The 12,871-nt window shown below is 61.2% G+C and overlaps 1 protein-coding gene across 4 annotated transcripts in view; it reads right to left on the bottom strand.

The window, feature by feature from the left end:
- LOC117646096 (ATP-binding cassette sub-family G member 1-like) overlaps nt 1-12,871 on the bottom strand; it is a 39,611-nt gene that overhangs the window by 6,133 nt on the left and 20,607 nt on the right. For all 4 annotated transcript variants that reach the window (XM_034386794.1, XM_034386795.1, XM_034386796.1 and 1 more), the window contains exons 2-5: nt 10,285-10,851; nt 7,716-7,833; nt 6,008-6,206; nt 1,356-1,501 (exon numbers count right to left, since the gene is read on the bottom strand). In XM_034386794.1, coding sequence (XP_034242685.1) covers nt 1,356-1,501; nt 6,008-6,206; nt 7,716-7,833; nt 10,285-10,798 — 977 coding nt within the window. In that variant the 5' untranslated portion in view covers nt 10,799-10,851. The remainder of the gene's footprint in view (nt 1-1,355; nt 1,502-6,007; nt 6,207-7,715; nt 7,834-10,284; nt 10,852-12,871) is intronic.

Genomic DNA, 12,871 nt, shown 5'->3' with positions numbered 1-12,871 from the left:
AATCCATTGGTGGGGTCACACGTTTGGTTCGAGGCCTGCTTAGCGACTCTGGGGCTCAAAACGCGTCTAGAGTTTTGGCCGCCTCCACCGGTCTTCTGGCCCACTGTGAGGGGGACGCCCCTCGCTTGCAGGGTTGGGTTGGCGACGCCTCGCCCGCTACGCTTTCCAACTTGCAGGCGTTATGAACAGACGCCTGCCGCATCTTCGCGCTTGGGTGGATGTTTTCTACGCAACGTACCGGGGGGGGGGGGGGAGCCCCGGTGCCAACGCAACGAGCCTCAAGGCCGGTCCGTGCAGCTCCAGGGCCGGCTGCAGGCAGGCTTTCGAGCGCTCCAGCCGGTCACGCCCAGTCCAGGGGACGCGTGCGGAGGGCGGCTGCAGCGGGCACCGCGCCACGCCCAGTCCATGGCAGGACGCGTCGGAAGGGCAGGCTGCACAGGGCACCGCGGCCACGCCCAGTCCATGGCAGACGCGTCGGAAGGGCAGGCTGCACAGGGCACCGCGGCCACGCCCAGTCCATGGCAGGACGCGTCGGAAGGGCAGGCTGCACAGGGCACCGCGGCCACGCCCAGTCCATGGCAGGACGCGTCGGAAGGGCAGGCTGCACAGGGCACCGCGGCCACGCCCAGTCCATGGCAGGACGCGTCGGAAGGGCAGGCTGCACAGGGCACCGCGGCCACGCCACGCCACGCCACGCGTGCCAAACTGGTGCGTTTCGGCGTCCACTCCGCACCGGAAGTCAACATGCGCGTCGAGTCAATATTGGACCGCGAAAGCAAAGCCCGCGCCAATGCGCTTCGCCAGCTTCGCGCTGCGCGACTCCGACAAGGAAGGCCGCACAACACTCGACTGCAGACACCGCGGCGCCCGCCCCACCCCGCCCCGCCCCACCCCGCCCCGCCACGGCGGCGTGCTGCAAGTTGCACTCGACCGCCACGCCGCGGCCAAGTTCAGTGCCAGCCAGCAGCTCGGCCGGCATGGCCGGCTCAGCCAGACCGGCTCAGCCACACCGGGCCGGACCGGACCGGCTCGACGGGTGTCTGTCGGCCCAGAGGGCTCCGAGTCCGGCCGGCAACCGGCGGCGGCGCGCACCGCGTCACCGGCCAACGCCCCTCACCATGGGCGAGGTCTGGGTTTAGGCGCCGGTCCAGGGGCGGGCACAAGGACGGGGCCGGGAGCGCGGCCAGGGGCGGATCCAGGCACGGTTTCAGGGCGGGGTGGGTCGAGCACGGTCGAGCACCACTGGCTGCCCGCCAACGAGCACACGCCATGGAATTTCCAGTGATGCGTTCGTCTGTTGTTTTCCTTGTCGGCATTGCCTGCACCGCGGCGAGCGCGTCCTGGCCTGCACTTACGTGGTGGGCTCGTCCAGGAAGATGATGGGCGGGTTGCTGAGCAGCTCCAGGGCGATGGACAGGCGCTTCTTCTGGCCGCCCGACAGCCTGCCGGCGGGGGTCTGCTTGTGCGCCTGCAGGCCCAGCATGGACAGGATCTCGTGCACCTGCACACAGAGAAGCAAGGGTCAGGTCACTGAGAGAACGGAGAACGCGACGCGAGCCGTATTCGAGTGGCGCCTGTCCGTCAGCCTGCCTGGCCTGCCGGAACGTCTGCACCGGCCGGCTGCTTCTCCTGCTCCGTCGTCTGCTCCGTCGTCTGCTGGCGAGCGACGCCGCCGGGTCCATTGTCTCTGTCGCACTCTCGGGGCGTCCGGCAGGCCGGCAGGCCCGCAGCGCAGGGGCGCGAGAGAGACAGAGCCACCGCTCGGCTCTTGCATCACGGAAACATGCATATCTAACGAAGCGTGCCTCTAGTGGCACTAAAAAGTAAGAGCGCCGCGCAATCCGACGAGAGCCATGGCGCGTACACTGGGCACACCCGGTACACTGGCACGACTCATTCACGGGACGCCGTGCCAGGTGAAGAAAAATCCATTCAGCTCTTTCGCGTGGATTTCGCATCCTCTATGATAGTGGAGGTGTGATAAGGAATCTGCGGACTGATAGAGAGGACCCACTGCGTAAACTAGACGATCTTCTGCGTACTACGTGATTGGCAACTCTCTGCAAAAATAAATAGATGGATCTTGATGTGATAGTAGCGGATGGGATGATCCACTGCGATAGAGGATGCCCTGCGTGACGCGATACAGTAATTGCTGCCATCGAGAACCCCCTTGTCACGGAATCTTCTATTTCAATATCTGCGGATCCTCTATCACGCACAAGACGCCCGTTCCCAGGAAAACGGCGGGCCTCGTTGGAGCGCGGAGCGACACGCCAGCAGCGGACACATTTTTATCAGTGCGCCACCTTGCCGTCTACCGGACGGACAGGCGTGCCAGCTTGTCGACAATCGTGCGCGGAATTTTCCAAGCAAGCCGGGAACTGCAAAGGCAAAGCGCTCTGCGCGCGGCCAAGCCAGGCCAAGCCCGGATGATACGCTCGCCTTTCGCTGCGGACGTGACCACAATGTGACGTGGCGGCGACGTGACGGCGACGTGGCGGCGACGTGACGGCGACGTGGCGGCGTCCTCGAGGCGAACCCTTTCGCGTCACCGCCACGCCGCCGCCCCGAGCGCGTGCCGGCGCTAAATGCGGTGCGTTCCAGGTTACTTCTCAGTGCCGCCAGGGCGCCTGCTGTCCGCTCTCTCGCTCTCTCTCTCTCTCTCTCTCTCTCTCTCTCTCTCTCTCTCTCTCTTTCTCTCTCTCTCGCACTCCTGGGGCGTCCCGCATCGGTGCAGCCGGTCTGCATTGCGCACCTTCGGCATGCCTTCGGAACGCAGCCAAACGCAGCGCGAGGTTCGAGTTCGAGGTTCGAGTTCGAGGTTCGAGTTCGAGGTTTGAGTTCGAGGCTCGAGTTCGAGGTCCACCCTGCGTGCTTTTCCCGTTCCCCGCCCGCGTTGGCCAAACAGCCGCCTCCTTGGCAACCAGGCTAAAAGGCCGCAGAGCAAACTCCATTTCGTTTTTCCGTTTTCCATCTTTTTCTTGTTGGTTTGTAAGGACTGCGCGGCGGCCAGACAAGGACGAGTGGGCGCATCACCAGCAGCGCGAGTGAAAGAGAACGCTCCGGCTGCCTGCCTGCCTGGCTGCCTGCCTGGCTGCCTGCCTGGCTGCCTGCCTGGCTGCCTGCCTGGCTGCCTGCCTGCGCTGCCTGGCTGCCTGCCTGGCTGCCTGGCTGCCTGCCTGCCTGGCTGCCTGGCTGCCTGCCTGGCTGCCTGCCTGCCTGCCTGGCTGCCTGCCTGGCTGCCTGCCTGCCTGCCTGCCTGCCTGCCTGCCTGCCTGGCTGCCTGCCTGGCTGCCTGCCTGCTGCCTGCCTGGCTGCCTGCCTGGCTGCCTGCCTGCCTGCCTGCCTGCCTGCCTGCCTGGCTGCCGGCGAGTGTGAGGACGGGCCAGACGGCAACAAGCCACTTGGCCTTCCCCGCGAGGCGCGACGGTGCGACGGCGCGACCTCCTGGACTCCCGGACCCGTTACGTTCCGAGGGGCCGAACGACCAGCCAGCCAACCCGGTTGCTCGCATCAAAGCGCCCGCAATGTCGCTCGCTGCCTACCTTAACGTCCGAGGAAGTAACCAGCAGGGCGTGGAGTCAAACATTGACAATTATCGTTTGGAGGAGCTGGTTTGCATGTGGGGGTTTGGCCGGCTTAACGGTGCGGGCGTTGGGATTGGTTGGGATTCCCACCCTCCGGCCCAGAGAACAGAAAGAGGTCACATTGACGTCAAGTGAGCTAAAATGGAAAAACTTGGTCCCCGCAGGCGTGACGCCTCATGACGAATCCGGGACTCGGATTTTGAGGGCGAACCCCACCATAACAACCCTTTCTGAAAGGCCCCAATGTGCTGCTTTTACGTCAAAAATCCGCAGGCGTTGAGTCAAACATTAAAATTATCTTTGGAGACTTTTCATTTTTGGCCGGCTTGGGTGCCTTTTTTGGGGTTCCCTCCGCGTTCCGTCCCGTTCCCGTTTCGTGCCCCGCACGCAACGTCCGTGCCTCCTTTGGCAGACCGATTCCGAGTCGTCTCTCTCGCACTCACGGCGCGCCGCGTGCGGGTGCGAGAGAGACCGAGCGGCTCTGGGAATCAGTCCGCTGCCGAAGAACTGGGGAACTAGCGAGCAACACACAAGACGCTGCCCGGACAGGCACACACGCATGCGTGCACAGCACACAAACACACGCACGTGGGCCGACGTGTGTGCGCGTGCGTGCGTGCGTGTCGGTGGGGGAGGCGGCGGGCGGCGCTGCCCGGCGTCAAGTCGTTTACCCGGTAGTTCTGCCTGGTGCGTCTCTCTCTCTCTCTCTCCTCTCTCTCTCTCTCTCTCTCTCTCTCTCTCTCTCTCTCTCTCTCTTTCTGTGCGTGTGCGTGTATTCTCTTCCTCCTCCTCCTGCATTTAACTGCATTGTACCGGTGCCTCGTCTCGCCAGTCTCGCTGGACGAGCCTCGCCTGTCTCACCCCGTCACTCCGTCACTCCGACTCTGCGGCGTCTGCGGCCGGGAGAAAGATAGAAGACAAGACAGGCGTCGCCAGACAAACAGTGTTCTCGCCGCGTTCTCTCTCGCTCGCACGCCGGCCACTGTACGACGTCAGTGCCGACTCTTTCTCTCTCTCGTTGTCACAGTGAGAGAGAGGGACGAGCAAGACCAGCGCCACGCGAAACACAGCGACTGCTTCATTTCTCATTAAAAAACAGAATGAATGAAAAATTTTTTTTGCCTTTTTTAAAAAAATTTATTTTGCTAGTATTTGCGGAGCCGACCAAACCTGCCACCGCACCACCTACGTTGTAATTTGTAATTTATTTAAATTATTTTTTCAGCTTTTTTTTTTTTTTTTTTGTTGCACGGGCACGTGTGGTAGCGCGCGTGTCCGGTCTCGCCCGCAATGCATTCCGCGATTGTCTGTCTGGCCGGGCGGACGGAAAGATGAAAATGATGAAAAAGCTCCGGGCGGCTCGCGTGCGCGGCCAACTGGTTAAAGTTTCGCGAGCGGAAGGCAGGCAGGCAGTGTAGTGGCAGTGCGGTGGCAGTGCAGTGCGGGGTGCGGCCGGCCGAGTACTGACACGTCACCGCCGCCCTGCCGCCCTGCGTCTACACCGTATCTACGGAGGCCGTCTGTGAGAACGCCGATAAGGACTCGGTCAACCGGGCGAACCGGGTGGCCGACGCTGACGAGACCACCATTCCCCGAAAGCTCGCACCCGACCCAGCCAGCCGACCTAGCTAGCCGACCCAGCCAGCCGACCCAGCCCCAGCCCAGACCCGTCCCACGCAATTCAATTGGAATCCCCGATGTTTAGTTTGCGTCTGCGACGGACCGAGACGGCTGAAAAACGGCCGCGGCCACACAAGAACGGAGTGCGTGCGGTGTTGCGTCGCGTGGGTTCGGCGGAGCACGGAGCACCCATTGGGAGACGCCGGTACTTACACCCGCTCCGCACCCGACCCGAACCCGCCGCGACCCGACTTGCGAATCTTGCCGAGTAAAAAGCCGAACGCACAGTGGGCCAGAAGACCGGCGGAGGCGGCCGAAACTCTAGACGCGTTTTGAGCTCCAGTGTCACTAAACAGGACTAGAATCGAACGTGTGACGCCACCAATGGATTCCTCGTTCGGAGAGCAATCCATTGGTGGGGTCACACGTCCGGTCCGAGTCTCATTTAGCGACTCTGGAGCTCAAAACGCGTCTAGAGTTTTGGCCGCCTCCACCGGTCTTCTGGCCCACAGTGGAACGCCGACGTCGACGGCCACCCGCGCCGTTCACGCGGACGCATTCCGCACAGGGCGGCCCGAGTTGAGAATACCGTACCCGCGCGGTGCGAAAAGGCCCGCTGCACTGTAGCGCCTGCGAGGTAGGCCGGCGCTCGGCCGGGACCGCACCGCAGTGGAGACGGCGGCCTACCCCGCCCCTGCAGTCTCCCAGGCGCGAGGTAGGCCGCCCCCTCCACTGCGGTGCGGTCCCGGCCGAGCGGCGGCCTACCTCGCAGGCGCTACAGTGCCGGCCGTGCTCACCTTGTGGCGCTTGGACGTCCCCGAGACGGTGTAGCCCAGCTTGAGGTTGGCGGCCAGCATCATGAGCTCGTCGACGAGCAGCAGGGGCCGCAGCGCGTCGTCCTGCTGGATGTAGCAGCACAGGCGGCGGAAGGCCTGGGGCTGCCGGTCGTCGCGCACCTGCCCGTTGACGGCCACCTTGCCGCCGGAGCCGCGCAGCCTGCAACACACAAAGCCGAACGCCTCGCTGCAGTGACTGCTCCTGGAGTCCTGGAGCCGCCTGGAGTCGCCGGGCAAGACTCGACACTCTCGGCGCGCCGCGGCGGGGAAGGCTGAACATTGACCCGCGCGCAGTTCGCACCTCCAGTTCCGCCTAATTGTCTGCGGCAGTTAAATTGGATTGAGCACTTAAGAGGGTTCCCGCGGCCGGGATGGGATGGGCCTACCGCTAGCACTGTCCAAAATAAAAACAAAATCGATTTATTTCGGCGCCCCTCTGCAAACGTTGTGGACCGGCTACGCGAATGGTTCCTTCCCTGGCAGACAACAGTGGGCCAGAAGACCGGTGGAGGCGGCCAAAACTCTAGACGCGTTTTGAGCTCCAGAGTCGCTAAGCTGGACTCGAATCGAACGTGTGGCCCCACCAATGGTTCGGAGAGCAATCCATTGATGGGGTCACACGTTCGGTTCGAGTCCAGCTTAGCGACTCTGGAGCTCGAAGCGCGTCTGGAGTTTTGGCCGCCTCCACTGGTCTTCTGGCCCACTGTGCGGACCCCCGCACCACCGGCGGCATGCTGTGCTGCACGGCCAGCCCAGGGGCAGCCATGGCCGTGCCGCCTGCCCCAAACGGCGTTCGCTAGGCCGCGGCCGGCATGCGCAACACCGGTCTGGTCTGCTGGAGCGCTCGCGGGCACTGCCAGGCACTGCCGCACTGCTGGCGGCTGCAAATGACTGTGTTCGACGGGGGAAGGGCCGAGGCCGAGGCCGGCCCGGGCAGTGTAGTGGCCCAACGGGGGACGCGGCGGGACGCAATCCGAGTACCACCGAGTACCACGTTGCCATGGAGCAGGAATCGGGAATTAATTAAAGAGGCGGGCGGATCATTTTCGGCGCCAACCTACCCCACAGTGGGCCAGAAACCGGCGGAGGCGGCCAAAATTCTAGACGCGTTTTGAGCTCCAGAGTCGCTAAATGGGACTCGAACCGAATGTGTGACCCTACCAATGGATTGCTCTCCGGACGAGGAATCCATTGGTGGGGTCACACGTTCGGTTCGAGTCCTGTTTAGCGACTATGGAGCTCAAAACGCGTCTAGAATTTTAGCCGCCTCCGCCGGTTTCTGGCCCACTTTGTGCCCGTGTCCCGAGTCCCCCTCCCCTCCCCTTCTCTCCCCTCCCCCCGCCACGGAGCGCGGAGGCGAGGCGGCATTCGAACTCGGCGCCACGGGTCGGCCTCTGGGCGCGCAAAAGGAGCGCGCGAGGCGCCTCGCCTCGCCTCGCGAAGCGCAAAGCAGTGCAAAGCAGCGCAAAGTGGCCGCCGCCCGTTTCGGCGGAGCGGCCTCGAGGCCCATCGAGGCGAAGCGGCTCGCGAAGCACGCGAAGCACGCGACGCAAGGCTTTGCCAACGCGACGCCCTTCGTCGGAAAGGCACGATCGATTCTCTTTTCGAGCGCGGGAAGTGCCCCATTTGTTTCAGAAAAACGACGACCCGCCGCATTGGCGACACTCACTTGAAGCCGGCCAGGATGTTGAGCAGGGTGGACTTGCCGGCGCCCGACGGGCCCATGATCGCCGTCAGCTCCCCGGACCGGAACTCCCCGGACACGCCATGGAGGATCTGCTTCCGACCTGCACAGAGAACACGCCATCAGGCACGCCGCCACGGGAAGCTGGAGGCTGCACTGTAGGGAAAAGTGAACGACACTATTTTGGCCGGCCGAGCACTTGCAGTGTGGCGTCGACCGGGTTTGCCATGATGACAGTTGACGAGTGTGAGCGAGCTCGAGGTTCAACTCGCCCTGGCGGCACAACTTTCAAATTTGTCGCCGACGCCGTCTCGGAGCGCACCGCAGACAAAATGAAACGTCCGCTCACATTCCGCGTCGGAAGCATATCGCCTTCAGCAAATCGGACCGTCTTTCGGCCCGGCGGCCCGGCGGGTCTGACGGCGAGGGAGGGGGGGGAGGCCAAGGGGAGGGCCAGGCCTGGTCAGGCGTGCGCCCACGCGACTAATCAGGTACTTTCCACGGCTTGTAAGGCTGGTAAGACCGCGGGGTACGGAGTGAGGCGAGGCAGACCGTATCCGTCAACACAAGCGATAAGACCAAACGCCGACACAACGCACCCGCCCTCGCAAACACACACACACACACACACACACACACACACACACACACGCACGCGCGCGCGCGCGCGCAAACAGAAGGGAAAACCCGGCGCGGTCCAGCACACAGAAGCACGTGTAAGTGCGGCGCCACGTCTGCGACACAACAGCAGCGCCCCCCATTCAACGGGTAGCGGTCCAACCATCAGCATCCAACCACTCCCCCGCCGCTGCCTCTCTTCCTCTCTGCCAAACCCACGGCCCAGGTTCGCGTGCCCGCAGACTCTGTGTGTGTGTGTGTGTTGAGTGTGTGTTGTGTGTGTGTGTTGTGTGTGTGTTGTATGCATGTGTGTGTGTGTGTGTGTGTGTGTGTGTGTGTTGTGGTCAGTCGCGCGGCGCGGCGTGCACATTGCGTGTTTCGGCCTTTGGCCAAGCCTTTGGCGTCCCTGGACCTCCGTCGAGGGTCGGCATCGGTGCCCTTTAATTGGTCGGGGCGAGGGCAGGCGAGGCAGGCTGCAGAGGCACGAGCACCGCAAGCTGTTGCTCCAGGCGCGAGAAGGTCGCACTGCAGGACTGCAGGGGGGGGGGGCGTGGGAAAGCCTCGGTCGATCTGCGGCCAATGACTTCCTATCGCAGCGACTAGCTAGGTGGTTCCCCCAACGGCCTTTCAACACACAAGCCGGAAAGCGGAAGGCCCTTGTCCCATTTGAACAGGCGCGGAACCGGGGGAGGGGGGAGGGGGATTTGACGGCGATGGAAGCAAGTTGAAATTGAATGGTGAGTCGGCCAAACCATCCAGGGATGTCTGCAACGCGAACGACGCCAGCCGCTATACTACGCTTTTTTACATTTCTCCGTCGCCTTTCTTCTCTCTCACTCTGACTCAATTGACTCTCCTCGGCGTTTCTTTGGCGCCGTCCCCCGTCCCCCCCCCCTTCTCGCACGCGCATTTCTCCGCGAGTGACACGCGACGCGCGGGTCTTCGAGGGGCACTCGCAGGGCAAAAAGCGACTGCCAGTCACTCTTTGCTTTTTCGATCATGTTGTTGTTGTTGTTGTTGTGCAGTTTTTCGACTCCTTATTGAAAAAAGGGACGATCGTCGCGACAAGAGAGTCGCCCCTCGCTTTCGCCTTTGTTCACTGCGGGGTCTCGGGTCTGCACTTGCAGCGCCGCTTCGGTACTTCTTCGAGACTCGAAGGTTTTTAGTAAGCTGGACCACCCCACCCCGGCGCACTGTAAAGAACGTTTTTCTCAGTGTGGCTGTCTATGCAAAGTGTAAAACACGTGCGGTCGTCAGCGCACGGCGAGCGAGCGAGAAGGTTGAGAGAAGTCCAGTCGGAAACGCCCGCGCCATACATCATGCGAGGAGAGCGTAGTATTTCTAAAAGCGAGTTTACGATTTAGCCGCACAGTGTACTAGCCTCGGGTTGCGGCGCACCGCGTCGCACGTGCCCCTGCCCCGCACTCGTCTCGTTGCGAGAAATCACCGCGAGCAAGTCGCGAGTACCGACGGCCCGACGGCCCGCCCTGCCTTATCGTCCGCCGTGACTTTGGCCTCCATCGGACCGCCGATAAGACCAAGACCGCCACCGCGGCGGCCGCTCCAAAAACGAACCGCCAAGTCTGCTTTTCCCAGGAGCTTCGCCACCCTTTCCAGGAGGGCTCCTCCTCCCTCGGAACTCGAGGCCAATTTTCAAAATTGTCCGAATTGACTTTGCTTTGCAGAAATGGATTCGTCTCGACAAGACGAACGAAAAATGTCAATGCGTGGCATAGGCTTGGATGCGAAATAAGGAAGTATTTGATCGCCAAAAGTGCTAAATTTCCCTATGGTGAGATTCCCTATAAGATGGCACTTTTGAAGCTCAAATTATACGTCCTTAATTCGCATCCTAGCCCATCACGTGTGTTGACATTTTGTGTTTGTTTTGTTGAGACGGATCGATTTCTGTCAAGAGAGAGTCTCCCCGACTTACGCAGTCTCCGCTTGCCGAAGTCGATGTCCATCATGCTGCAGGTGACCTCGCTGAACTGCAGGTTGACGGCGGGCCGGCGGGGGAACACGGACTGCGTCTGCTGCTTGGTCAGCATGTGGGACTTCTTGGGCAGGTTGTTATTGTTGTTATTGTTGATGCTGAGAGGGTCCACGATGGACAGCTTCTTGGCCGGGCTGCCGTTGGCTTTGACGGGGCTGGTCGGCGCCGACCCGTTGGCGCGTCCGTTCGCGTAGCCGTTTCCGTTGACGTGTCCGTTGACGTGTCCGTTGACGTGACCGTTCGTGTGTCCGTTGGCCTGTCCGTTGACGTGTCCGTTGGCCTGTCCGTTGACGTGTCCGTTGGCCAGTCCATTGGCCTGTCCGTTGACGTGTCCGTTGGCCTGTCCATTGGCCTGTCCGTTGACGTGTCCGTTGGCCTGTCCGTTGAGGGGCGCCGTCGACACTGGCGAGATGTCGCCCATCACGTCGAAGGCGGCCAGCATTCTGGTGGTCATGGCTGCGCTGGCTGCGCTTGCAGGGAGAGTTACAGTGTCACTGCATCAGCGGCCTGCAACACACAACGGGAATGCAACCGTTAGTCTCGGGGCGGAGGTTTGCACACACAGCAAGGGGTCCCCAACCGGCGAAAATCGGTGTACACGGGTGAAAAAGTCATTAAAAAAGTCACTAAAAGTCAAAAAAGTCAAAAAGTCACAAAAGTCAAAAAGTAACAGAAAAACCACTATAAAGTATCCAAAAAGTCACGAAACAGCCTTTAAAAATGCCAAATTTCAATGAACGCTGGTGGAAAAGTAACTTTTTAAGTCAAAAAAGTCATTTAAAGGTCAAAAAGTCAATTAAAAGTCAAAAAGTCATTAAAACGTGTGAAAGTGAAAATAGTTCCACGGCAAAACAGTCGCAAAAAGTCAGAAAAGATACTCAAAAAAGTCTCAAAAAAGTCAAAAAACAATCAAAAAGTCACAAAAAAGTCAAAAAAGTCAGTTTTTACGTTAAGTCAGTGTACGCTCGCCGGCTCGGTTGGGGACCCCTTGACACACAGGCCCTGGAGGCGGGTCTCACTCCGTCTCTCGGCGGCACGGAGCGGGACAGAGTTGGACACCGCAAGACGCGCCCAGCCGGTAGGAGCAGGCCCGGTAGCAGGAGGGCGTGCCTAGGCCGCCTAGGCGTGGGAGACGCGGCAGCGCACGCTGGAGGTGAAGGCCCGGGGGCTGGGTGGGCACCGCCGGGCACCGCGATCTTGGACACGCCGGCGTACGCCGTGGCGGCCGTGGTGCGTGTGTGTGCGTGTGTGTGTCTCATTACCGCGAACTGGGACGCGGCCGCGTGCATGCGTGTCTGTGTCAAGGAGCGCGTCCCGTCCCAGCCTTGGACTTGCGTGCGCAAGCTTCGTCTCTTGTCGCCGAATCGCCTTGATCGGTGACCGTCTCGCGATAATGGCGGGCCTGGCGGGCCAACATCAACACCCGCCCCGCCCCGCACGTCCACCACGCCGCGGCTGTGCTGGGCCAGCCCGAGGGCCAGCCTCCTCGCGGACCACCTTAATGTCGCACTCCTCGCCTTGAACTGCCTGCTGCGCGCCACGGACCCCAGTGGCGTGCGCAGAAATTTTGAAAGGGAGGGGTCAGGCCATGCTTTTTGCCTACTTACAGGGGGAAAGTGACGCAATTTGCCTACCTTCCAGGCGGCTGTCTAGTCGCCAAAGGGGGGGGGGTCATGACCCCCCTGACCCCCCCACCCCTCCCGCGCACGCCACTGACGGACCCGCATCGAAGTCGCACTGCCTCTGGGGCCGCTCCCCCTGCTCCGCCCCTCCAAGCCATGCACAACCTTCAAAGTGCCCTAACAACGGAAGAAGGGACGGCCCTTACAAGCCGCTCGGCCTCAGCTGAGTGCGGCTGTGTGCCGCCACCGAGCCTCAGCCCCGAACATCCGTCAAGGTCGGACACGGGTGGAGACGCAGTAGACGCATTAGCGCGACTGTGCGCGGGGGGTGCCACCTCTTGGCGCTGCTCGGCATGGGGGCGGCCCCGGTGGATAATAACTGATGCATCCCGTCCAACCAGCTGATGCACCGAATAGGCCGGCATTCTAGAGCGCGGATGGCACCGCCGCCGTGAGACCGTTTCCCGTTTAATGAGGACGGCGATAGTAAAAAGATGCACTTTAAGAGCACCAATCCTAGAAGCCGCCTTTAAGTATGCAAAGGCTGGCGATTCTCAACCGATACAAGTTTACGAGCCGGTCGTTGGCGCGACAAGTACTCTCCTTACGTAAATGAGTGGAAAACAGGGAGTAGCGCAAATCCGGATGGAGACTGATGAGGATCGCTAGCTGTCGTGCTGCCTTTCGGCCCCCAGCGCCACAACCATTAAATTGTCAAAATGCGTGATGTGAAAACTGTCCGACAGCACAGTAAACAGTGAAAGCGATATCTGTTTTCTTCTCGCCGTCCACCACGGTCTACTTATTTTCTTATCGGTCAAGGCATACGCTGAATCAAAATTGATTGTATAAATCAGCATGACGCGTAATGCATAAACATGTATACTGTTTACGGAGTGTATTCC

This window comes from Thrips palmi, unplaced genomic scaffold (genome assembly GCF_012932325.1).
Source record: "Thrips palmi isolate BJ-2018 unplaced genomic scaffold, TpBJ-2018v1 HiC_scaffold_19, whole genome shotgun sequence".
NCBI classification, from domain to species: Eukaryota; Metazoa; Arthropoda; class Insecta; order Thysanoptera; family Thripidae; genus Thrips; species Thrips palmi.
Note: the sequence above shows the minus strand (reverse complement) of the source record. Positions and strands in the feature narration are given on the sequence as shown.